The following is a 27,806-nucleotide window of genomic DNA, read 5'->3' on the forward strand; positions in this document are numbered from 1 at the left end:
TAAATGAAGGCGGTTACAAGGTAAAAAAAAAAAAAATGCGCTACATATATTTACGCGGTTACAAGGTTAACAATGCGTGCCTAATAATTGCACCATACTTCTCTTTTTCTAATGTCGCGTCAGGCTTACTGAAATAATTGACTGTATCTGCTTAGCTACAAAACAAGGACTCGTTGGGGCTAAGTCATACTTTCTGACTGGACTGAAAACGTGTGATTTTGGATAGAGTTCTTTCTCTTTCCGTTACCCGATTCCCTTAAGTTTTGTGTGGTTGTGTGTGTGTGGTTGTGTGGGTGGCTGTGTGTGTGTGGTTTTGTGTGTGGTTGTGTGTGTGGTTGTGGTTGTGTGTGCTTGTGGTTGTGTGTGTGGTTGTGTGTGTGGTTGGGTGGTTGTGTGTGGTTGTGTGTGTGCTGTGTTTGTGGTTGTTTGTGTGGTTGTGTGTGTGTGTGTGGTTGTGTGTGTGGGTGTGTGGTTGAGTTGGTTGCTTTTGTTTGTGTGTGGCTGCGTGTGTGTATGTGGTTGTGTGTGTGGTTGTGTGTGGTTGTGTGTGTGTGGTTGTATGTGTGGTTGTGTGTGGTTGTGTGTGTGTGGTTGTGTATGCGTGGTTGTGTGGTTGGATGTGGTTGTGTGTGTGGTTGTGGTTGTGTGTGTGGTTGTGGTTGTGTGTGTGGTGTGTGTGGGGTTGTGTGTGTGGTTGTGTGTGTGTGTGGTTGTGTGTGTTGTGTTTGTGGTTGTGTGTGTGGTTATGTGTGGTTGTGTGTGTGGTTGTGTGTGTGTGGTTGTGAGTGTGTGGTTGTGGTTGTGTGTGTGTGGTTGTGTGTGTGGTTGTGGTTGTGTGTGTGGTTGTGTGTGTGGTTGTGTGTGTGGTTGTGTGTGTGGTTGTGGGTGTGTGTGTATGTTGTGTTTGTGGTTGTGTGTGTGGTTGTGTGTGTGTGGTTGTGTGTGTGGTTGTGGTTGTGTGGTTACACATCACATAATTACATTGTATTCAACACAACATAAATACACTCCACATACCACTCAGTACTACATAATTGCACGTCACATAATTACTCTCTACTTAATGCAAGATTAATACACTCCACACAATACAACTCTGTGTCACATAATACCACAACACATAATTACACTGTACTCAATGCAACATAAATACACACCTTTCACTCAAGTTTGTGCTATATAAAAAAACAACCAACAAAACAATTGCAATGCAATAGGTCTCACATTACTGAATCTTTGAGCTGCTATTGGTGTTGCATTATTATTAGCAATGCCAACAGCTCAAACTTTAATAATGCGAGACCTATTGCATTGAAAATGTTTTTTTTTATTAAGTCTTGGTTTTGACAGTGCCTACTTCTGTTATATCTGCACAGGAGAGACTCACCAGAGACACTGGAACATTCGTAGGCAGCACTGGTGCTGTTGCTCAGGGCGGGGTGTGCCCCACCACTCTGGCAGTGTCAAAAGACAGTTCCATAGGCTGTGTGGAGCACTGGCTCGAAAGGTGGAAGGCAGAGCACGGAAATTAGGAAATAGGAGAGATGTTAAACAAGCATTGACACAACCAATTGGTCTCGCCTATGCAAGTGCTATTGTCTTTGCCAATATGTTTTAGCAATGTTGTACACCAGAATGGCTGCTGTTCAGCATGGCAAAAAGGTCGTGGGATAAAGGACAGTGGTGTCGAAGGGAGTGTCATAAAGTGGAGGAGAGTCGAGTGTTATGGAGTGACTTAGAGTGGCATGGAGTGAAGTACAGTAGAGTTGAGTGTACAGGAGTGAAGTGGAGTGTCATGTGGAGTGTCATGGAGGAAGTAGATTGTCGTAGAGTGGATGGGCATAGAATTGAGTACAGTGTCAGTGGTTTTTATTTTGTGTGGAGTTTTATATGGACGCATTAATTTTTGTTAGGCATGGGGAGATTAAGTGATTTGCCCAGAATCACAGAATGCGGAGCGTCCCTGCCGAGACTCGAATCCTGTACCCCAGCGCCGAGGTGGACCGCCCTAGCCGTTAGGCCACATTCTCTCCCCAAGTGTTGAGTACAGTGTCGTAGAGTGGAGTGGCGTAGAGTGCCTTGGAGTGGTGTAGAGCAGAGTGGAGTAGCATAGAGGGTGTTGCGTAAAGTGAAGTAGATTGTTGTAGAGTGGAGTAGATTGTCATAGAGTGGAGTGGTATTCAGTACTGTGTCATAAAATAGAGTGGAGTAAAGTGGCACGGAGTGGCGTAGAGGGAGTTGGGCAGAGTTTTGTAGAGTTGAGTAGTGTCATAGAATGGTATAGAGTGGAGTAGAGTGCTGTAGAGTGGAGCGGCATAGAGTGGAGTAGATTGTCAGGGAAGCACATAATGATGGGGTAGGACATCACAGAGCGGAGTATTGTAAAGTGGAGTTTCGTAGAGGAAAGTGTAGTAGAGTGTCCTAGAGTGAAGTGGCGTAAAGTACAGTGGTACAGAGTAAATTGGCATAGAATGCAGTGGCAAAGAGTTCATTGGTTTTGAATAAAGTGGTGCAGAGTGCATTGACGTAGAGTGCAGTGATGTAGTATAGCATAGAGTGCAGTGGCATAGAGTAGAGCGGTACAGAGTGATTGCAGTGGCGTAGAGTGGAGTAGCACAGAGTGAAGTGGCATAGAGTGGAGTGGTGCAGGGTAGAATGCAGTGGTGTAGAGGTCAATGGCATAGAGTGCAGTGGCGTAGAATGCAATGGCATAGAGTGAAGTGGAGTGGCATAGAGTTGAATGGTGCAGAGTAGAGTGTAGTGGCATAAGAACTACCACTCAGATAATACAGATTTATTGCTGCAGAGTATCTGACTAGCATTTGAAGACATTCAGGAAGTTATTGTTTGGTGAAGGAGGGAATTGAATGAGATGACGGGTTGAGCTGTGCCAACTCAAAGCATCCTGATGCTTTGACCTTGTACCATTTCTGGTGCAAGGTTATAGTACCATTTCTGGCAGACTGAGTATTTTTTTTTGGGGTGAATAAGTCTCAATTCATGAGTGTTCTGGAAGGGGCCATCTTTGCCCATGGTTACAGGACCTTATGTGTGGGTTAAATAGGTGTACCTCTTGCTGCAAACTGCCTCCCCTTTGTCTCCAGGCATGTGAATGTGTAGCTCCTTCTTCTAAATCTCCTCCCCGGTCCCTAGGCTATGGTATGCCTAATCAGGTCACCAAACTCTCAGTGGAGCACAGTATTGTTCCTGCGATCAACCCTACTGGGTTGAGCTAGTTTGAGCAGTTTTGTTTGGTGCCTGCATAATGCAAAAGCTACAGAATAGGGGTGGCCATGTATGCTGCTCTAACCTGAACAAAGGGATGGGATATATTTTTTTCTCAAATGTGGTGGCTCTAGATATTGGCCCAGAATTAATTTTGTTATTCCTAACCATGGATGATGTACTCCAAATCCTTTATTTCCGAATCAATTTACTTTATTCCATTCCATAAAATTTTAAAAACACTGACACAACCAACACATATTAATATCTAGAGTAATCTCCTTTGAGGAAGATGTAATTGCACGATGCTCCATTGGTGTTTGGTGCGGAAAGTTTGAGGCGTTGGGTATATTTTCTCCTTAGCCCAGGCCATTGGAACTTTCGAAAGCGATAGTTTACCTCCTCACCCCCTGCATCCTGTCCAACTTAGCAAGAGCCTCTGAATTAGACGCTGATTGGCTGAAGGACTGTCTAGACAAGATTTACATTGGTTGGAGACACCAAGAGATTTGTGCATTCACTGTGAGCATAATGTGTTGTTCCTTAACATTGGCCTGGAAATATGCATTTGGATTTAGTTAGCTTCCTTCACATTTGTAAGTGCTTCAAAATCTCTCAGTGGCTGGTTCGCATGGCAATTGCTTCCTTTAATGCTGCATTTAGGCTGACTTTGTAACCTAGGAAGTAAGTTCACCCCTTGACTTAAGTGGCTCATTGTGGAGCAGCACACACAAGAGTAATGGAACTGTGGCTACTTTCCAGTAGGAGTGAAGGTCAGAATACAGGTCTGAACAAGGAAAGCCTGTAACATTGATGTGACAGAAGGACACTGTTTTCCTATCCTTTAATGTGCCCTTGACTGAGAAGTACATAAACTTGTCTTCACTGTCAAAAACAAGTAACAAGGTATGCTGGACTTTCCACTTAACACTGCAACTTTCTGTCTCCAAAACACTACTACATCCTTCCCCATCAATTCTCCATCTCCTCTGTAAGACTAAAGTATATGCAATGGAGCGGGAACAAACATTCACCTTTCCTCATGTTTATTTTGTCTTGCAGCTATGGCTTAGTTTTGCTCCAGTCGCTGACATTACTGCAAAATTCTATGACATCAGCATGGATCAAGTCAACTGGTTATCACAAGTATACCTTATACTAGCCATCCCGTTTGGGCTTTGTACGATGTGGGTGCTGGATATAATGGGACTGAGAACTGCTGTAAGTTTTATTTAAAATACCTATATAAAAAAGATGATATTTTGTAATATGTCTGTAGTAGGTTATGGTATTTGAAATAACAGTCATAGGGTAGAGCATTCATTTGTATATGCTGTTAGATTGATGATAAATAATCAGGATTGTGTTAGAGATAATTATGTGTAAACAGACAGTACAAATAACCAAATAATTGTGTGTAGCACCACCCGTCTATTCCGTCTATGTGGAATTTGAAGGAAACGGTCTGTATATTGGATAGTGCTGCCATGTTTAGAAAGCAAAAGACACACAATTGATGGACAGAATGCAGAACAAATCAAAAAATTGACTCCCACTCAAAAGATCTGGGTTAAATCCATCATTGTTTTGCTCACCATGCCACCCCAGATTAGACCTGCCGATATGCGAATCAGTCTTGACCCTGTGCCTCATGGTAACAGTCCAGCCCGAACTGCCAAGCCAGGTCCTCCCTGGACCGGAAACAAGCATCCTAGGACGGGTTTCGGGGTTTCACCCCTCATCAGCCAGGATAGCTTGATTCCAGAGGCACAGTGAGCCCGAGACCCACGTCTGGGCATACTCGGCGCACTTAGGGTGAGAAAGCAAAAGACACACAATTGATGGATGGAATGTAGAACAAATCAAAACATTCACTCACACTCAAGAGATCTGTGTTAAATCCATCACTCTTTTGCTCACCATGCCACCCCAGTTTAGAGCTGGGCATACACAAATCAGTCTTGACTCTGTGCCCCATGGGAACAGTCCAGCCCGAACTGCAAAGCCAGGTCCTCCCTGGACCGGAAAAAATCATCCAGGACCGGATTCGGGGCTTCACCTCTCATCAGCCAGGATAATTGTTTTCCAGTGGGACAGTGAGCCCAGCACCCACGTCTGGGCATACCCGGCACACTTTGGGGGAGAAAGCTAAAGACACGCAATTGATGGAGGGAATGCAGAACAAATCAAAATATTCTCTCTCACTCAAGAGATCTGGGTTAAATCAATCATCATTTTGCTCACCATGCCACCACAGTTTAGCCCTAGCCATATGCAAATCAGTCTTGACCCAGTGCCTGATGGGAACAGTCCAGCCCAAACTGCCAAGCCAGGTCCTCCCTGGCCTGGAAACAAGCATCCTAGGACCGGTTTAGGGGTTTCACCCCTCATCAGCCAGGATAGCTTGATTCCAGTGGAACAGTGAGCCCGGGACCCAAGTCTGGGCATACCAGGCGCACTTTGGGGGAGAAAGCTAAAGACACACAATTGATGGAGGGAATGCAGAACAAATCAAAATATTCACTCCCACTCAAGAGATCTGTGTTAAGTCCATCATCCTTTTGCTTAAAATGCCACAAAGGCATCCAAGATGAAGTATATGCTTTGCTCCTGGAGTCCTAAAAGTATTTTGTTCTGAATTTGGGGATTACCTCTTGATCTCCAGTAGCGGATGCTAACTATTGACTAGGTAATTACTTGATAACTATCCCCTGCAAATAAACTGGTGCGTAAACTAAGGCTTTGGCTTAAATCAACAAAGTTTGACATTCCCATACAGAGATTCTTGAACTTAGTTCAGTGTACCAGCGCTTGACCATGAAAGTACAGGTTATTGTAGCCCCACATAACCCCTCTCAAAATATAGTTGATGTGGTGGCCAAGTTTTCTTGGTTACTAACAGTCCCTAAAAAAGGGGTCAAGGATGCAGAGGTAATTCAAACTCAGTTTTGTTCTTTAGAATATCACACAGACATTCTGCACTAAAAAATAGACACATTATATTTGAAAAGTGTTTTAGTTCATCAGTCCAATACTGTTGCTTGCTACATGTAAAATAACTAAACAGAATAGATGGAATGTATGAATTAATCTCAGCCACTGGTAATTAATTGGGCCTCATATTCCCGATCATTGTTATTTTGTACACCATGCCACCTCAGTTTGGACCCCCCCCCATAAGCAAATCAGTCTTGACCCTACTCCAATAGGAACAGTCCAGTCCGAACTGCCAGGTCAGGTTCTTCCTGAACTGGAACACAGCAATTCAAGACCGGATTCACCCTTATTAGGGCTCATCAGTTTGGTGTAGCTTGGTTCCCTCCTGATGAGCCCTAATAAGGACTTGTTTTCGGGTTCATGGATGACTTGTCATGGCAGTTCAGGCTGTACTGTTCCTATTGGAGTAGGGTCAAGACTGATTTTTCTATCTTCTTGTTGACTATTTGTGAGCTATTACACCTAGTGTGCTGAAGACATGTCTCCCACAAAATATAGGAAGTAGAATGTGGTTGCTATTCCGGCTATCTAGTGGTGCCATAAAAAGATGAGGGACTTCATCCTATCCTAGATCTGCACCCTCTCAAAGCCTTTCCACAGAAAGAAAAATTCAAGATGCTGACCTTGGCTCAGGTCTTATCTGCCCTGGGCCCTGGAACCAGGATGGTAGCATTGGACTTGCAGGATGTTTATTTTCACATCCTGTCACGCAAACACACAGGCATTACCCGTGGTTCACAGTTGACCAAGGGCATTTTCAGTTCGCTATGCTTCCTTTCGACCTCAACAGTGTTCTCTGAGTGTTTGCGACAGTGTCTTCAGAGCTCGTGGTTCCAGTCTTACCCTTACCTCAACAACAGGCTGATAAAGGCAGGATCCCCTCAGGTAGTCGTCATCGGCCTCCGGACTGTGGTGCGTAAGTCACGACTTTAGCAACATTCAACAAGGGCTGCCTACCCTCCCACAGATTACACCGGTGAACTTGGTTCCAATGCACCAGTGATGAATGTGAAAGACAAGTTATTGTAGCCCCACAAAACACTATTCAATGTAAAATTGACATAGAAGAACTACTTTTGGGTTACTAACAATCCCATAACGGGATCAGGGGCACCGTGGAAACAGCAACAAACCTTATTTTGTTATTCACAGTATCATCCACACTGTAGTAAGAATGAACACTTTCACGTAAAAAAAGGTATTTATTACTAAGTGGCAATCTGTTTCTCAGTACATCTAAAACACCTACACAGAATATTATAAAAACAGCAATGAGACACGTTATAAATAACAACAATAAACTGAAAATATCTAGCATTGTTAAAATGTCATATAAAATATTATCTAGAACAGGCTTCTTCAATGACTAGCTTGTCAGCTACTGGTGGATCTCCAGCTTCCTTCAAGGAGCTCTCGTGCGTGCAGTCCAGTGAACTAAATTCTACGTTTTGCTTGGTTGAATTAATATACCTCTACCAAATATGAAAAGTGCGTATTCAAAAGGAAAATGTGTATATTTTCAGATTTCATTGGCTGATGTTTGGAGAAAAATGGTTGCATTTCCAAAATCCATTTGTAGCTGATATTTGAGACTATTACTAATATTATTAACTTGGTGCTCAGGTCATTGCAGCAATGGCTGTGTGTGTATTGTCCATGTAGATGTACTGCACGTTGACAAAGCATTTTTTACATTACCCCTGGCAACTGAGCCTGATGCGCTGAGGTGATCGCTGCTGGTAATCTTGAATGTGGTGGACACTTCTGTAATCATGTCTGATGTGGTTACTATTACTTTTGTAATAGTAGTAGCTCAGGAGGATTTTCATAGAACATAAGTAGCTTTTATTACAGAAAAGGTTGGAGACCCTTGATCTAGAACCTAACGCCTACTTCTCTGTGCTATACCGTGAGAGTATGAAAGGCAGAGAAACTTGCAGTCTAGACTTTCTTAGGGAAACGACGCACTGCATACTGTGTTGATAGCAAAGTATGTCTTTATCAGTGGAGGCGTGAAGACAGTGTTCCTCGTGAAGGGCAAACACCCACTATGGCAGCAGTCAGTCAGTCTTCATTGGCTTTATCAGTGTCTTTCTGCCTCTACCTTCTGTATTTTTGACTGTGTGTTGGATTTTGTTCTTGCTTCTTTAGGTACACTGGGTACTTTGTCACTGCTGATCAGTGCCAGAGTGCAAGTGCTCCCTGTGTAAATTGTAATTCTGATTGGTCATCCATGGTTGTCATATTTGATTTACTGTGTGCGCCCAGGGCATGTAAATCAAATGCTACTAGTGAGCCTGCCGTACTGATTGTGCCACCCACACCAGTAGCCTTTCAAATGTGTCTCAGGCCTGCCACTTTAGTGTCTGCATGCCCCGTTTTTAACTGTCATGTTTTCCTGGCAAGTGCATCCACTTGCCAGGCCCTAACCTTTCTCTTTCTCACATGTAAGTCATCCCTAAGTTAGGCCCAAGGTACACCCGTGAGCAAGGTGCAGTGTATGCTAAAGGTAGACTTGTACTGGTGTGTGTTACATGTCCTTATAGTGCAATACTGTGTATTTCATTTTTCACTATTGCAAGGACTAGCTCTCCCATAGGCTATCATTGGAGTTGCCTTGTAACCTTTTACAAGTGTAACCTTCAAATGGGAACGGCTAGAGATTTTGAATTTGGGCTTTCTGAACTCATAATTTTATAACAATAAAGGTGGTTTTTAAATTTTGTGTTAAAAAATGCCACTTTTAAAAAATGGGCATTTTTTTGTTTAACCATCCTATGTGCCTCTTGCCTGCTTGTGGATTCACCTTCTGGTTTTAGACTGACAGGGGCTGTTTTTGCATTTACTCCAGACACTCACACAAAGGGAGCTAAGTTTTTCCCTTCATATGCTGATGAGCCATCCTGGTCTAGAGTGGTGGGAGGAGTTATCACTAGTATCTGAATAGACCTAAAGCCCAAGAACTTTAGAATACTTCTGGAATCAAGAGGAAACTCTGCCAAAGAGAAGAGGTGAAGAGCTGTAAGGAAGAGTAGAGGTGTGGCGCAGGGGAGAGGTGTGACACAGCGGCCAGAGCGTCTCACTCTGGATTGCGAGGCTCACAGTATAATCCCAGGCACAGGCATCAGCACAGCTCATAGCTCACTCAATCTCCCCAGCAGCCCCCAGCACCTTGAAATCCTTAAGGAGGTGCTATGTGTCACGTTCCGCGTTCCTGGTTTCCTCGGAGCTGTGCTGATGCTGAATGGGGTACACCTCTTGACCTCCCCAAGTCCGGAATATAAAATAGCGCGGACTAGTGAAGTGGTCCAGCGAGGGAAGGAAAGGGTAGGGACTGCGGGGAAGGAGATCTGCAAAGAGAAAGCACACAATCAATATATGTAGTGATACCAATTCTCGTGGGCATACAGTGGTTATCGGAGGGATACTCTATATGGTTCAGCCCCACCCATACCTGAAAAGAAAAGAGAACGAACAAGACAGTTGTTGCGGGGTTGGTCACGGTGTGCTTTACCTCCTGTTAAACAAAGTAATGATACTTGTCTACTCTCTGCGAGAATTATTGTCTTTCCTCAACAGGGGAGTTTGTCAAGCAAATAGTGGCGTGAGCGGGGTTTGTTTCCTACGTACAGTGTACCAAAGCCCCAATCTCATCTATACCCCGACATGTCAGAAATAAACAATACAGTAAAGCAATGTCTCCCGTGAGGGAGTCTTACTGCCGGTGGGTGTGGTGTTTCTCTTCCAGTGGCCCTCCAGCAGCTGAACGGACTGACGAGGCTGGCTTGGTAACTGAGCGAAAATATGGTAATCTTTGGCGTTCCTCTGCACGAGACGTGGCAACCGTCTCTCCAACAGAGGAACAAAGTATGCACCCAACGACGCTTTAGAGCTCCTCTGCACGAGGCTCCACCTTGGAGTCTCCCCAACAGAGGAGCGAACAAGGAAAGCACCAACTCCGGGTTGGAAAAAGGCACAAGAAGCTTTAGCGCTCCTCTGCACGAGACGTGGCAACAGTCTCTCCAACAGAGGAGCGAACAAGGAAAGCACCAACTCTGGGTGGGAAATGGCACCCAATTATACTTTAGCGCTCCTCTGCACGAGACGTAGCAACAGTCTCTCCAACAGAGGAGCGAACCAGAAAGGTACCGACTCCAAGTCGGAAATGGCACCCAAATATACTTTAGCGCTCCTCTGCACGAGACGTAGCAACAGTCTCTCCAACAGAGGAGCGAACCAGAAAGGCACCGACTCCAAGTCGGAAATGGCACCCGAATATACTTTAGCGCTCCTCTGCACGAGACGTAGCAACAGTCTCGCCAACAGAGGAGCGAACCAGAAAGACACCGACTCGGGGTCGGGAACGGCTCTACCAGAATTACTCACGGCTTGGAAGCGGGAGTCTCAGAAGCTGGCCGTCGGGTCTGAACGTCACACGAAACGCCGGGACTACTTACAGCAACGGAATAACCAGCGCCTGTCATTACTTCCGGGCTCACGGATAAAGGTTTGGAGCATGCATACGTGTTACGTGAAAATGCGCCTCGCACTGTGCATCATGGGAAACGTAGTCTTTTCCCGGATATTATCGGGATGGGGACAGTCAGTGTTTACCGGGTGCTCGGCCTGACAGTACATCCACCTTTCCGAGAACACTGACTGGCGCTCGGTTTACCTGGGTATCTTGCATGAAATGCAGCAACCAAACGGGCAGCGTGTACCGCGGTTGCCGGTTCCCAAGAGTTTTCTTCCGGCCCATACCCTTTCCAAGCCACCAGGTACCATAACTTGTCTCTCACCACCTTGGAGTCCACGATACCTTGTACCTCATACTCCCGATCATGTTGTACCCATATAGGCACTGGTCGTCTTTTTACCGGACAGTGGGAAGGTTTAAGTAGGGAAACGTGAAAGACCGGGTGTATCCGAAGGGATGTAGGTAACCTTAGTCTGACTGCTACAGGGTTAACATGCCTGATCACCCGGTAAGGACCTATGAATTTCGGGTGGAAAGCGCTGTATTTTCTGAACCTGATGTTCTTCGTGGAAAGCCAGACCCACTCCCCTTTTTTGTATGTGGGACCTGGTCGTCTGTGTTTGTCTGCCTGGGCTTTATACTTCCTCTTGGCGTGGAGCAACTTAACTCGGGTGTCTAGTAAAGTGCTACGGATATGTTCCAGTCTTTCTTGTACTGTAGGGAGCTTGGAGTTCTGATGCGGAAGGATAAGTGGAGTAAACCGGGGGTGAAAACCATAAGTGCTAAAGAAAGGGGAGTGTTGTGTGGAGGCGTGTTTAGCGCTATTGTAAGCTATCTCAGCTACACATAGCCACTCCACCCATGCCTCTGTATTGTTGTTCACGTAGCATCGGAGAAATTGTTTTAGCGTCTGATTAAGTCTTTCAGTTTGGCCATCGGTTTGCGGGTGAAAACTGGTGGAAAGTGCGGATTCTATCTTGAGTTCAGAGCACCAGGTTTTCCAAAAACGGGCAGTGAATTGGGCCCCCCTTTCCGATACGATAACTTTCGGTAGGCCATGAAGACGGATTACATGGGTTAGAAGCAACTTGGCAAAGGAGCTTGCTGTTGGAACTTGTTTACAGGCAATAAAGTGTCCCATTTTGGATAGATAGTCAATTACAACCACAATAGCGGTGCACCCTTGGTCTTTAGGTAACCCCACGATGAAATCCACCGAAAAGCGTTCCCAGGGGGTATCGGGTGTAGGTAGAGGTTGTAACAATCCCTGTGTGGGGCGATGGTCAGCTTTCATCTGGGCACAAGTGGAGCAGCTTTTAACCCAAGACAAGACATCTGCATGAATCGTGGGCCACCAAAATTGTCTCAGTATTTTTTCCAGGGTTTTCTTCCCTCCGGGATGTCCGGCACAGGGAAGGTCGTGACACCAAGTGAATACCATTCTTCGTAACTCTTGTGTTGGGATCAAGAGTTGGTGACCTTTCATCAACAGACCTTGGTGGTTTTTCCATTCGGGGTGGAATTTTGACCAGGTCCTCCACGTAAACGAATTCAAACCGTGCTTGGTCTTCTGTAGGAACAAATCCGTGTGGATGGCCCCAATCACTCTGGTGGGTTCGATAATGGCCCTTTCCATTGTTCCGGAGTGAACTGGTGAGGTTTCTTTTCTCGTAAGAGCGTCGGCTTTCAGATTGTCTTTGCCGGGGCGAAAGGTGATAATGAAATGGAACTCCGCAAAGAACAGCATCCACCGGAGTTGACGAGGGGTGAGATGACGTGCGGCTCGCATGAATTGGAGGTTCCGATGATCGGTGTAAACGGTGACTTGGTGAGCGGCCCCCAATAACCAGTGTCTCCATTTGCTAAATGCATCCTTTATAGCTAAGAGCTCCTTCTCCGCTATCGTGTAGTTCTGCTCTGCGGAATTGAGCTTTCTGGACATGAAAGCGATCGGGTGGAGGTGACCGTTTTCCTCGTTCCTCTGAGAAAGTACCGCTCCCACCGCCACTTCTGAAGCATCCGCTTCCACGATGAAGGGTATCTCAGGACGGGCATGGGCCAACACAGGGGCAGACGTAAAGGCTCGTTTGAGCTGCTCAAAAGCCCCTTGGGCGTCAGAAGACCAGAAAAAGGGAACCTTTTTACGAGTGAGTCTGGTGAGAGGCGTTACCTTATCCGAGAAGTTAGAGATAAATCTTCTATAGAAGTTGGCGAAACCCAGGAAACTCTGGATTTCCTTCACATTCCGAGGCTGTGGCCAGTCGAGGATCGCTTTAACTTTTCTTTCCGCCATAACCTGACCCGATGGGGTGAGCATTACCCCCAAGAACTCCACAGTGGTCACGTGGAACTCACATTTGGATATTTTGCAATAGAGTTGGTGGTCCTGAAGTGTCTGTAATACTTTTCCTACATGGCCTCGGTGTTCTTCTTCGGTAGCTGAATACACCAGAATGTCGTCGATGTAGACAACAACAAATCGATCCAAGAATGGTCGCAGAACGTCGTTCAGGAAAAACTGAAACGCGGCTGGGGCATTACACAGCCCGAAGGGCATGACCAAGTACTCGAATAGCCCATACCGCTTCTTAAAGGCCGTCTTCCATTCATCGCCTTCTCTCATGCGAACCAGATGATACGCCCCTCGTAGGTCCAATTTGGTATATACCACCGCTGTCTTCACTTGTTCTAGTAGAACTGGAATCAAGGGCAACGGGTATTGGTTTTTGACAGTGATGGCATTCAAGGCTCTATAATCAAGGCAACATCGCAAATCCCCGTTAGCCTTGGGTATAAAAAAAAGGGGGGATGCCGCTGGTGATCTGGAAGGACGGATGAGCCCCAATTGTAAATATTTGTCCAGATATTCCCGGAGATGGAGATTTTCGGGAGTGGTGAGGGCATAGATTCTACCGCACGGGATCTCAGCGCCCGGAATCAAATCGATCCGGCAGTCGTAGTCCCGGTGAGGGGGGAGTTCTTCCGCCTTACTGTCACTGAACACTTCCGCGTGTTTCGTGTAGCACTCCGGCAGCGTCACATCCTTTTCTGCCGCTGTGGCCACATGAAAACCAGTGGCTAACGTCTTTGAGGATCGTGTGGTGGACCGGTTGCACCTGTTCTGACAGAAGCGGGACTGCAAGGTTAACGTCTGGTTGGACCACTGTATGGTAGGTTCGTGTTTTTGCAGCCAGGGGAGACCAAGGATCACTCCATAGTGCGGGGCATGAATCACTTGGAAGGACAACAGCTCGTGGTGATACCCTCCATAGACAATTTCGTATTCTCTGGTAACGTAACTGATAGGGCCCGACTCTAATTCTTTGCCGTCCACGGCATATACTTTTTCAGGAGTTGTTTTCTGGACGAGATGCAGCTGTAGTCGTTGGGCTTCTTTATAATCAGTAAAACACCCAGTGGCGCCAGAATCAACCATGGCCTTTGTATGCTTTATTAGGTTTTCCACCTGGATGTCTAACTCAATGTAGAAATGTTTTGTCTCTACTATGTCATGGCTGTTAATGGAAGGGATCAGATACTTGCTTGATGGCTCCCCTTCTTGTGCCTTCAAGCTTTGATGTTTTCCGTGTCCTTGTCGGTAGTGACCGCGGCCATTTGTCCCGGTCGGGAGCGTCCATACCTAGGTCGCACTGGACAATCGCGTAGGAAGTGCCTCTTCTTGCCGCAATAGAGACAGAGGCCTTGCTTCCTTCTCTGGTCCTTCTCGCTCAGGGTGAGAGACGCTCGAACGGCTCCGATTTCCATAGGCTCAGGTCTGCTAACCGAAGAGTCCGTAGAAGGACCACGATCATGTTGTAACGGAGTTCTGTCCTTTCGCCTGTGGTCTCCTTTCCGTTCTTTGAGGCGATGGTCCAGTCGTAAGGTCAACTCAATGAGAGCGGAGCACGTGGAGGGTTGCGGGTCGATCTGGGCAAGGACGTCTTTCAGCTCATCCTTCAGTCCCTGATAGAAAATGGCGGCTTGTTTGGATTCAGGCCAGTCGGTCTCTGCCACCAACCGCCGAAAGTGATTTAGGTATGTAATCAAATCGGTACTTCCCTGGCGAAGTTCCAATAGGTCTCTGTCCGCAGCGAAGGACTCGGTCCTTCGGTCAAAGGTTTTCTCAAATTCGGTTCTGAACGCGTCCCAGTCGTACAGAAAAGGGTCATCTCTTCTTACCAGTGGCACTGCCCACTGCGCCGCTTCTCCGGCCAGATAGGATATCACGAAGGCCACTCTCGCTTGATTTGTGGCGAATAACCGGGGTTTACAGTTAAAGTGAAGTAGGGCCTGGGTTATGAATACCTGCACCTTTCTGTTGTCCCCATAAAACCGTTCAGGAGAGGCAAACGGAATTTGTGTGGGCATCTCGACTACTACAGGAACTGGGGTATGGCGTGAAGGACCCCCTGCATCAAACGGATTTCTTTGCATCCTCTCTACTCTGTCTTGAAGAGCGGCGGTCTCAGTACGTGAGGCCGTAAGCTCGGCCTGCACAACAGCCAAAGCTGCCATGACATCCTCCAGGGTGGCCATTCTGACACCAGCACAACCGGGAAGAAACAAACTTGTGGGCTGGTTATTCTGTCACGTTCCGCATTCCTGGTTTCCTCGGAGCTGTGCTGATGCTGAATGGGGTCCACCTCTTGACCTCCCCAAGTCCGGAACATAAAATAGCGCGGACTAGTGAAGTGGTCAAGCGAGGGAAGGAAAGGGTAGGGACTGCGGGGAAGGAGATCTGCAAAGAGAAAGCACACAATCAATATATGTAGTGATACCAATTCTCGTGGGCATACAGTGGTTATCGGAGGGATACTCTATATGGTTCAGCCCCACCCATACCTGAAAAGAAAAGAGAACGAACAAGACAGTTGTTGCGGGGTTGGTCACGATGTGCTTTACCTCCTGTTAAACGAAGTAATGATACTTGTCTACTCTCTGCGAGAATTATTGTCTTTCCTCAACAGGGGAGTTTGTCAAGCAAATAGTGGCGTGAGCGGGGTTTGTTTCCTACGTACAGTGTACCAAAGCCCCAATCTCATCTATACCCCGACATGTCAGAAATAAACAATACAGTAAAGCAATGTCTCCCGTGAGGGAGTCTTACTGCCGGTGGGTGTGGTGTTTCTCTCCCAGTGGGCCCTCCAGCAGCTGAACGGACTGACGAGGCTGGCTTGGTAACTGAGCGAAAATATGGTAATCTTTGGCGTTCCTCTGCACGAGACGTGGCAACCGTCTCTCCAACAGAGGAACAAAGTATGCACCTATCGACGCTTTAGCGCTCCTCTGCACGAGGCTCCACCTTGGAGTCTCCCCAACAGAGGAGCGAACAAGGAAAGCACCAACTCCGGGTTGGAAAAAGGCACAAGAAGCTTTAGCGCTCCTCTGCACGAGACGTGGCAACAGTCTCTCCAACAGAGGAGTGAACAAGGAAAGCACCAACTCCGGGTTGGAAAAAGGCACAAGAAGCTTTAGCGCTCCTCTGCACGAGACGTGGCAACAGTCTCTCCAACAGAGGAGCGAAAAAGGAAAGCACCAACTCTGGGTGGGAAATGGCACCCAATTATACTTTAGCGCTCCTCTGCACGAGACGTAGCAACAGTCTCTCCAACAGAGGAGCGAACCAGAAAGGTACCGATTCCAAGTCGGAAATAGCACCCAAATATACTTTAGCGCTCCTCTGCACGAGACGTGGCAAGAGTCTCTCCAACAGAGGTGCGAACCAGAAAGGCACCGACTCCAAGTCGGAAATGGCACCCAAATATACTTTAGCGCTCCTCTGCACGAGACGTAGCAACAGTCTCTCCAACAGAGGAGCAAACCAGAAAGACACCGACTCGGGGTCGGGAACGGCTCTACCAGAATTACTCACGGCTTGGAAGCGGGAGTCTCAGAAGCTGGCCGTCGGGTCTGAACGTCACACGAAACGCCGGGACTGCTTACAGCAACGGAATAACCAGCGCCTGTCATTACTTCCGGGCTCACGGATAAAGGTTTGGAGCACGCATACGTGTTACGTGAAAATGCGCCTCGCGCTGTGCCTCATGGGAAACGTAGTCTTTTCCCGGATATTATCGGGATGGGGACAGTCAGTGTTTACCGGGTGCTCGGCCTGACACTATGTTTGCCCTTTACAAATAGGAATTATTTATTATTATAATACTGCCCCCTTCGCGGTGTGTTACTTTGCTGGGTTGGCCTGCAGTTGCCTCTTTTGCCAAGGAGAGGAAAAGGACTGGACTTTGATGCTTGCTTACCTCCTGTTCTGAAGTCTCAGTGTCCGCAAAGACTTCACCTGCAGCTTCCCTGAACTCCACTGTTGGGAGTGGTGACCTGCCTTGGGTGCCAAATCTAGTTCTATTCCCTTGGAGGTTGTTCCTGCTGTAAAGAACTGAAGAAAATAACAGAATGAATGCTTCGCTCTGCTAGCCTGGTGCTGGCCGAAAAAATCATCACTGTACCTGCGTGCAGTCAGAAAAACCGCCACACGCCAAGTCAGCGCACCGTCTCTCCAAAGTCCGAGGCCCCCACATTGACTCCAACTCAGTCATTGTTGTGCGGCTAGAAGAAACAATATATCACCTGTCAGCGGCTATGAAAATCGATGCAGCACCTGGGTCCCCGCTGCATTGACCCGTAGCACCTGAATTTTCTTACGCATTGCACCTCTGCGCCAAATTTTTCCGACCCAGAACCCGCAGACCAGAATCGCCTGGGAAATTGACACCTCACTTCCCCCTACAGTCCAGATTCCCTGCATCACTTCTCATGTGTGTAGCAGAACTGTTGCATCGCCTCCCCAAGGTCTCAGGGACTGACGCATCGCAGTGTTTTCTGATGCTTCCCTCCTCTGCGGTTGTTTTGCCTTGTGGAGTTTGACGCATTTGAGGTACTTTATGTGAAAATCACGTATCCATAGATTTCTATGGACAGAATAGCTTGGAACCTTTTAAAAGTCTTAATTTGAGTTGTGTATGTTGGATTTTTGCTTCAGTCTTATTTTGTTTAGATAAATATACTTTCTTTTTCTAAATTGGTGTGGTGTCCATTTGTTGTGTTTTCACTGTATTACTGTGTGTGTTATGTACAGATACTTTACACATCGCCTCTGAGATAAGCCTGACTGCTTGTGCCAAGCTACACAGGGGGTGAGCAGGGGTTATCTTAGGTGTGTAATCCCCTTATCCTGACTAGAAGGATGGGTCCGTACTTTGACAGGGTGCAAGCCACTGCAAACTAGAGACCCCCTTGTTTTACAATCAGCTTCAGTCTTCATGCGAGAACATAATCTGAAAAGTTTGAAGTGCACTGACAGCAGGGACGACTCTCTGGCAGAATCACGGACGATACTCTGGACAAAGGACTTTCCCTGACAGGTGGTCAAGAGGTGGTCCTCATATTCTAAATCTTATCAGAAATTGGAATTTCTGACATAAGCTTAGGAATGTCTGACATAGATTATGCACATCAGGGTATGCGTGCCAGACGTTTCCTTATGACCATATATGCTAAAAGGACCCCAATTAAGACTACATTATTTTGATTATATGTCTGTATGTGTTCTTATTTAACTGTTACAAGATTAGAAGACCAAGATGAATGTTGCATTAGATGTTGTATCTATGTCAATAATTGAAGAACTTGATGCTATCACAGTTTCTAGAAATATAGGTTCTGGTGACATCTGCGTTTAAAGGCAGACATGAAAAGGATTTCATATATCAGGGAATATTACGTCTTCCATTGTGTAATTTACAGAAGATAACGCCTCCGTGGACATAAGATGGAGTCGGACCTAAAGGACTTTATATCAACAGCAAACATTTTTCACTCGGTTGGGTTCACTATCAAAAAGCCTAAGTCACACCTGACTCCTCAGAAACTCCCTTTCATAGGCGTCATTCTAGATACAGTTCAGTTCCACACCTATCCCCCAGAGTGCAGAGTGCAGAATATTCGGCATATGATCCTGATGTTTCATCATCAGTCCTGGATTTCGATGAGACTGATTCTGAGGCTACTGGTTCTGATGGCCTCCTGCATCCTGCTGGTGAAGCATGCCAGATGGCATAAGCGGGCACTGCAGTGGGGCCTGTAGTTCCACCGAGGTCAGCACCAGGGGAATCTCAGAACTGGTAGATATTTCAAAGGATTTTGTAAAATATCTGTAGTAGATCCATGGCAGACTCATCTCTTTCCTACTCATAACTGACAGTGGCGATCAGTGGACTCTGATCTCCAGCAGAATCTCAGCTCCACATCAACTTTCTGGAGCTGGGGGCTATTCTCATGGCACTGAAAGCCTTCCTCCCATCCATCAAGAGAAGTCTGATACCACCGCCATGTGGTATTGAAACAAATAGGGTGTGGTAGGGTCCTGGACCCTGTGCTAAGAGGCTGTGTGCCTCTGTTCTAGGCTAAATATCCAGGATATCTTCCTAGTCGTACAGCACCTGTCAGGCTCACTGAATGGCAAGATGGACAACTCAGCCATCAATGCCTTGCAGATCATGAATGGTGACTACATCCGGAGGTGGCATGCGGTCTCTTCCAAGAATGGGTTTGGCTTGATCTTTTCTCCACTGCCGAGAACACACAATAACAGTAGTTCCTCTGGTTAGCGTTTACAAAATGACTTTCCCTCAGAGACACATTCAGCCTTGAGCGGAATTCAGGAGTCCTGTACGTCTTTTCACAGATACCACTCCTGACTCAAGTTCTCAAGAAGATTAAGACAAACTGGGCCCAAGATATTCTAGTGGCTCTGGATTGGTCATGGAGAGTATGGTATGACAAACTCCTGAACATGAGCATCAGTCCTCTGCCAGGCTTCTCTCTTCAGCAGGACCTGGTGTTGCAGCAACAAGGCAGGATCCTGCACCGATCCTGCTCACTCTCCACCTTCATGCATGAAGATTGAGTGACAACAGTTGTGGGTTTTCAATCTTCCTCCCAAGGCCTATGATATCATCTTGGCAGCCAGGCGTCTCTCCACTAAAACTGTATATGCCTGCCATTAGGATAAGGTTGTGGCTTGGTGTTCCCCAGACCATGTGGATCCCTTTGATGCACTGTGAAGCTGTTGCTGTTTTTTTTCATCTTGAGCCCGTCAAGGTTTCCCTTAGTTCTCTTAAGGGTTACCTGTCTGCCATCTGAGCTTCACTGCGGTTGCCAAATCTACCCCCAGACAGTCACCTGTGTGATTTGTTTTCTGATAGGTTTGCAACACTTGTTCCCCCTCCCCCTTTTGTGATGCCTTAATGGAACCTCAGTCCGGTCCTCACATTTCTCATGTGTTCCCCCTTTGAGCCCCAACACAGATGTTCTTTGCGGCCCTTGCATATTAAAATAATTTTCATAGTGCCCGTTACATTGGCCTGGAGGTTCAGCGAGCTTCAAGCTGTATCAGTTCACCCTCTTTACATCAGCGTTTCCCCTGATATATTTTATTCGGACGCAGACCTTTTTCCTGCTGACAGCTGTCACCCCATTTCATGTCGGTCACACCATCACTCTGCCTAACTATTTTATCCACCTCATCCTTCCAAAGAGGAGGAGAGACTCCATCATCTGGACCTGAAGAGAGCTGTCTCTTTCTACATTGATCGTACCAAGGACCATTGGGTGGACAATCAATCCTTCATCTGGTTTATCAGAGCATAAGAAACAAAGGCTGTGGAGAAGCAGACGAGTTCCCAATGGATTGTACTCTGTGTTAAAATCTGCTACACTTTAGCTTGGAATCGGCGTCCTGGGGGCTTGATGGCCCATTTTACCAAGGTCAAGGCCACTACTTCTGCATTTGCACACAGGGCACCTGTCCTGGACATCTTCCGAGCCCCTAATTGGGCGTCGCTTCATACATTCATTAAGCACTACTGCTTGGTCAATCACGTCCATTGAGATGGGCATTTGCCTGTTCAGTCCTCCAGAATTTTCTGGTTTGAGCCAGTTTGCATATCCACCTCTGTATTGCTTTGGTATCTATTCTAAGGTGAGGAATACCTGGTTAGAAGTCTCTATCAGAAGTACAAATCACTTACCTTCAGTAATGCTTTTTCTAGTAGAGAATCTATCTAACTGCAAATTCCTCACTGACCCTCCTGTCCTCACAGCTCTGTGATCTGAGCTCTTCACTCTAAAGATTCCATTGGACACTGCACATTGGTCAAACATTGTTTTTTTATGTGGCTCTGTGTTTTTGATGCAGAAATAGTCACAAAAGAAACTGATGTCAGTGCACCAGGGTTGCGTTTATATTGGCACCACAACGTCACTTTAGGTGTGGACGACACCTGCTCGAAGCGGATCGTCACCACCTATCAGTGCGCAGAGGTACTGATCTAGATTTTCCAGATGTAGTCTCATGCCTGGGGAATATTGTGAGGTGAGGAATCTGTGTTTAGATAGAGTTTCTACCAGAAAAGGTATTACCGAAGGTAAGTAACTTATTCAATAATTTGATCCCTGCAAACGTATGTGGCCAGTTTGAATTTGAGTGGCCAGTTAGTTTGAGCCCAACTGCTCCTCCTCTCTTAGCTTCTTGAGGGGTTCGCTTCATACTTTAAAGGCTTCTGTACTTTTTTGATTTGAAGAGGAAGGCCTGAACAAGAGGCATTAAGATTGGTTGACTGGGTTAGTGAGGAAGGGAGTATTCCCAGGATTGTTGAGGAGACTGTGGTACTACAACCTAAGAAATATCCTGCCTGGCATGTAGAAAATCTGCCTTTCTTTAGACCAGAGCATGAGTTTGGTGACATAATGCATTGCCATGAGTAGTTCAGATGGACTGCAAAGACTGGAGGCCTGCAATCACTGCCCAGCCCAAATTAGATTTTTCAACAAACATTGCCCCCCATAGGATGAGGGTCTGTGTGCTTCATCTCTTCTTGATGCACCTATGATCACCTCACGCGGGGCGCTGACGCCATTATGAGGTCTTTTGTGCCTCTACACTCATTGCTGCATTTGTGCACTGCCACCAGCATTAAGGCTGCTGTGATTCTGTGAAGCACTATGATACCTTTATTCTTCCTTCTTTAAATAGTATCAGCCAAATCATATGGCCGTAGGCCTCCACCACTGATGCTGTCCTTTTAATATTCACATATGAGAATTGGAGGGGTTTTGCCTGAAATGTGACCGGGAAGTGACGAAAGATCAAAGCCGACATAGATGATTGCTGGGCTTTACTGTGCGTCTCCCAATGCAATCCACAAAGGGCCATGTTTGTGATCGACCAAATGAACTAAATGAGCTATCAAACTGTGTGATTGTGGCCACCATAACCAAACAGTTTGGCTGTACTATCCAGACTTCAATTGTAACTGTATTGTTGCTTGAAGTTCATGCAGGTGCTGAAAGAACACAGTAGTAACCACAATTGTGAGTGTAACATTTCCTAACTGAACTTAGTGTCCTACACCGCACCACACTATAGACGTAATTCTTGACTTAACCCTGCAACACCTTGAAAGCCAAAGTATAAAAAGGGTACTTGGTAAATCAAGGAAAATGCAGTTGGCTCCTAGATTTCTTGAAAAAATGCCTAACTTTCCCCAAGTTCACCCCACCCCTGAGTACAAACTTGACAATCACAATCAAGGGAAGCTGATTTCTGTTACTCAAGCATGTTCACTAGTGTGACCAAGAGACAGGAGCAGGGGAGGATCTAAAGGTTTTACCAGCAGAGTTTGGGCTCCCCAGCCATTCAAAAAGTTTAGCAATGTAAGATCTGAAATATATTGGCAGAGAAAGTTATAATGGTTCTGATAAACAAGAATGCAAAAAGAAGGAAAGAACCAAATTCGAACATGAACATTTATCGTCTTCAAAGCTATTTTCAGTGCCACCGTCGTGATTCCTGACAGAGCCCTTTAGCAGTGAGTGGTGACCGACATGCCACACATTCTGCAACTCTATTGTCTCGAGTGTGATTATAATTTAGTGACCACATAGAATGCATCTCTCAGCAGGTTTGGTTGACTGCAAGCACGCTCAAGAAAGAATGAAACTGGCATTGTGGTTTGTCCTGCATGAGTCACACAACTCATGGCCTGTGGTTAAGAACTTCCAAGCTCAGATGGCACAAAACAGATTGTTAATTTTGAAACTTCTTCTCCGATAGGTGCTTCTAGACTTTCAGGCCGACTTTTGTGGTGCACTGGAGTTGATTTAAAGTCACTTAAATTGTAAGGCCTGTGGCATATTAAATAATATTTCTTTAAGTTGCCTTTTTATGCTAAAGGTTGTTTGGTGCACACCAGAAAGACGTGGTAGCTATACTCTTTAACAACTGCAAACATGCTGTGGATGTTTAGAGGACACACATGTCCTCAAGGTTTTAAGGCAGTAATCAGTCCCCTCAGCAAACCCCTGCTTCTTGTTCAACCATGCTTAATGCCTCCTGGCCATACCGACGAGAGTCTCATTTCTTTCCTGTCTCAGGTTACGTCTTAGAGTATGCACAAATTTAATAGGTCCCTAAATGTTATCTAATATCACAGCAATAGTGCCCTGAATTTAACACCAGTAAAAAACAATATGCAAAAGCAAATTTAAGAACTATACACAGTCTGTGTTCGAAGAGAGTTACTCATAGTCTTATTGCCTAAAACTCTTTGTGCAAGTGAACACATTTCTCTCTAGATTTCAAAGGTAATAGAGTTCTAAATTCCAGTTGGCAACAAAAAGAGGCGTTTGGGATTTTCTTTTTCTGAGGACCATTCTTTTGTTAACCACAGTGGCTTTAATAATCTATTTCTTTCTAACTTATTTGGTACTTTGTTAATAGAAATTTCAGTAGCCTACCTGGTATAATTTTAACCTCCTAAAATTGCGCATCTCTGAAGGCAGTATAATTTTCAGTTTGACTTTTAATTATATTTTTCAAAAAAGAAGAAACTCTGATGCAATTTATCTGCCAGAAATCGATTGAAAGCAATTTTTTCTGTTTCGGTTTCAATTTGAGTAGGTAGGTAGGTAAAGCTTTTTTCGATAAAAAATATCATAAAAGCACAACATACAGTATTAAAAAGGATCAAGTTAGACAGTAAAAAATCAATTGATCATAGATACATCTAAAAAGGATTATAAAAATAGTTAAGAATAACATGTGCAGAATACAAGAAGCTTGGTGGCCTGAAGTTCATTAGAGTAATATAAGGACAAATCGCAAAAGTAAATCAGTGCATATGAAGGGCAATTTTTTTTTTCCGTAGTAGCCAAGCACAGCCCAGATACTTAGCAATACCGCAGACGATAGTAAGGGACGAGGCATCGGTTTGGAGGATGCGTAACACAGTACGATAGTCGCGGCATCCGAGCATTCTACAAATCGGACTCAGCCACTTGGCTCTTGCTCTTCTATAATGGAAACAGGCAAATAAAAAGTGGGGAATAGACTCTTTGGGTGCTGTACAGCTCGGACAGCCAACAGATGAAGGGAGAGATCCCTTCCAACCAGCAGTAACACAGTTGAGGGGGAGGGACCCCAATCTGAAGCGCACATACAGAGATCTATCCAATGGAGACTGGATAAAGTCGAGATAGGCTTCCAATTTGCGGAAGGGCTATTGTTCGAAAAAAGCCTCGCTCAACTTCCCCGACTTTGGATTGTTCAACTCTCTTGAGTTTACCCAGCTCCAGTAGGCCTTCTTAAGATCCTGTTTCGAAGGGGGTATCTGGGATTCCCAGCAAACTTCATAGCCAATGGACCTAAATGTTTGTTTTACATAGGAGATCCATTTTAGCCTCCTCCCAGTGTCCACTGATATAAGATCACTTAAGCCTGCAGCATATTTAGCAAGTTCTGGGGTCCGTCGCAGTCTTGCCCAGAATAATAAAGGTCGTAGACGTGCAATGTCCTGAATGGAATGTCTACCTCGGTCATACAACAGGGGTTTTAGTGGAGATGATGTTGGGGCAGAAATGAGATTCCTCATGAATTTATTCTCCGAGACGACCAGGTCATGAATATTTTCGTAACCCCAGATTTCAGCCCCGTACATAGAACTAGACAATGCCTGTGCCTCGTATACCACAAGGGCCGGTGCCACAGGTCGACTGGTAGAGAGGTGTTGTTCTCTAATAATGGCACCAGATACCCTCTTGTGGCATAGGAGCATCTTGGTCAGGTGCGAACTCCACTTCATCCCTTTTGCAATGCGTATGCCTAGGTAATCGAAAGAATCCACGATATCTAACGGTATGCCATCCAGAGTAAAAGTATATCTAAAACGTCTCGGAGGATTAATGACCATTAGTTTAGTTTTTTCTGTATTTATAATAAGACCATAGGACTTGCAAAAAGAGTCGAATCTATTTAAAATTCTTTGCAGGCCAGCCGGGGATTTAGAAATCAGGAGAGTGTCGTCGGCGAACAGGAGAGTAGGGACCTTTTCACCAGCCAGGACTGGAGCATCAGCTGGTACCTCTCTAAGGAGATCCACCACCCCGTTGATGTATAGGGAGAACAGGGTGGGTGCCAGGACACAGCCCTGGCGTACCCCCCTGTTCACCGCGACACTCCCTGTAAGCTGGCCCTGGGCACCCCATCTAATATTAGCATGGTTGTTCTCATGCAAAAGCTTTAAAAAGGCAAGGATCTCATGGGGAACACCTAATTGAGATAAGACCTGCCACAATCATTGGCGAGGAATTAAGTCAAAAGCAGACTTCAGGTCTATAAAAGCTAAATATAAAGTTCCCTTGCCTAAAACTGCCGTTTTCCAGTATATCATAAAAAATCTAAAAACTTGATCCATAGTGCCTACCTTTTGTCTAAAACCTGCTTGAAGGTGCGATAAAACATCCCTATTCTCAATCCAGCATCTCAATCTCATCAGGAGAACCCTGCCAACCACTTTCTGTATTACGTCAATTAGACTAATAGGTCTATAGTTGGCAGGGTCCTCCCTATTGCCCTTTTTAGGTCTCGCCTGAGACAGCGCTTTAGCGCTGCTCTCGCGAGAGCTTTTGTAAAAGGGGGATCTGGAAGTGCAAACAGTGCATTTCAGGCCTCCAAATACAGTGCATGTGTGCTGGGCGCGCGCACCATTTGGCAGCCTGAAAAGCACTGCCTGATCACTTCGCGGCCCCTTTGATGTCCTCAGTGAGCCATGCCACCACTGAGGACATCAAAGTGCACACCATTTGCCACCCCCTTCCCGCTTGTTATTGTTTCCTTTGATCCCTATCTTTCCCTTTCTCAATCTCACCCTCTCCCTGCCTTTTACAACTGCGGCCGCACCACTGTGCCCGCCTCTACTCCCCCCTCCCACTCCCTCCTCGTCAACTTCAGTGCGTGCTTGTCTTCTCTTTTAGCAGCCTCTGCTCCCTGACACTATGCTTGGCTGGTTTTTATTTTTTCATTAAGATGTGCGCCACTTGGGTCTTAATATGAACAAAAACCAAGCTCGTCACCGAACACACTTACACGTGTGCATTAGTAATTTACCATTAACGTTTCGTAATTTGGGTTTGATAAAACATTTGTCCAGTGCAAAGAAAGTCACAGTCACTACATTTTCAGTTTTAGAGTCCTGTGTCGTATTTGCTTTCTGCACATTTTCTGTGGCACCACTGGGAAAGTCAGCTGTAATATATCACATTTGTGCACCGGCAGCGGACTGAAACTTCCCTATATGAACGTGAGGGAACGCTGCTGAAAACCCCCACCTACATTCCAAGGATGCCAGCAGACAAACAACGCCTCGAAACCTGCCAGGAAGAACCGCTTCACAGTTAAGCCTACACTGCTTCTCGCATGATTGACTATCAGGGAAGGCCCTTAACTGGCACAGGATATCTCCAGGGAATAACTTACATTATTATGCTTGTTTCGACAAGTTTCCTTTCCCTGCAGTGTTTGTAGGGGCCTTGAGTAAATGTTCAGGACGTAAGCAGCTAAGACAATAAAAGCGACGCCCCCTCCAATTTCCTTCCAGGCCGACCTGTGCTTTCTTCATCCAGACATTTCACCTCAGGGGGAGGGGGGGGGTGGGGGACAAGGTTTGTTTTACAAACCAGAGGCTTCTGTGATGATAGTAGGTCTCCTTAATTGTTCACTTTGTAAACCCAGCAGTCCTCCTGGGGAGATCAAAGCGGCCTTCGGATAAAGGGACCCCCCCTTGGGCCATCTGATAATGAGGAGTCCGGAGCCGCCCTCCTGGGGGCGCAGGAGCGTGCGCGCCGACACCTTGCTATCTAGCTGGTCCGCCAGGGTCCCTTGCCACCCCCCCCCTCTCTCTGGGACATCAAACACCGGCCCCGCAGCGCCAGCCCCATTCAGATGCAAATGTCACCTCATCATCAAAGAGGGGAGAATCCAGGAATGGCATCCGGTGCTCTTCCGGGGAGGTCACAGGGCCCAGGCGTGCCTCTGCCCCGCCACGTGGTGACCTGTCTAAAGCACTTTCTCCAGAGGAAACAGCGACATGTCTCAGCTGGAGTACAAGTGACATCGTCATCACTGGTCTGGCCCATGCCTGCCTGTCTCCTGCAGGGCGCTCAAGAGAGACACAGGTGGCTTCCCGCTCCCACCCGAATTCAAGTCTCTGCATCTAGTATGGTAATACCCAGGGCCACATAGACAATGAGTCACTGCCTGCATAATTATCGATTTACCTCACTTGTCAGACACTCCACTCTCGCTATGCAGTGTAGGCATTTTAACATCCTGTTTTTTTTATTTTAAGCTCAAAAAATGTTACGAAATAAAACTAAATGGGTAACAAGCACAAGGGTTTAGCACGTAACCATTTGTCGAACTCCAGGACCATTATTACCCCATGCGTGCACACGCTTTTTAATCTTTAACAAAGGCAACCTTGGAATAAAGGTGATTCAGGTGCCTTCAGTTGATTTTATTTCTACACCTTTCAGTCCAATCTGCACGCCTCACACTGCTGTACGCCGCACACTGCTGCATGCCTCACACTGCTGCACGCCGCACACTGCTGCACGCCGCACACTGCTGCACGCTGCTGCATGCTGCACACTGCTACACACCACACACTGCTGCACGCCGCACACTGCTGCACGCCACACACTGCTGCACGCCGCACACTGCTGCACGCCGCACACTGCTGCACGCCGCACACTGCTA

At 46.2% G+C, this 27,806-nt stretch overlaps 1 protein-coding gene across 1 annotated transcript in view; it reads left to right on the plus strand.

Moving 5' to 3' along the window:
* SLC49A3 (solute carrier family 49 member 3) overlaps positions 1–27,806 on the plus strand; it is a 270,078-nt gene that overhangs the window by 116,474 nt on the left and 125,798 nt on the right. The window contains exon 2 of the mRNA XM_085641124.1: positions 4,288–4,446. Coding sequence (XP_085497250.1) covers positions 4,288–4,446 — 159 coding nt within the window. The remainder of the gene's footprint in view (positions 1–4,287; positions 4,447–27,806) is intronic.

This window comes from Triturus cristatus, chromosome 2_2 (genome assembly GCF_964204655.1).
Source record: "Triturus cristatus chromosome 2_2, aTriCri1.1, whole genome shotgun sequence".
Classification (NCBI taxonomy): Eukaryota; Metazoa; Chordata; class Amphibia; order Caudata; family Salamandridae; genus Triturus; species Triturus cristatus.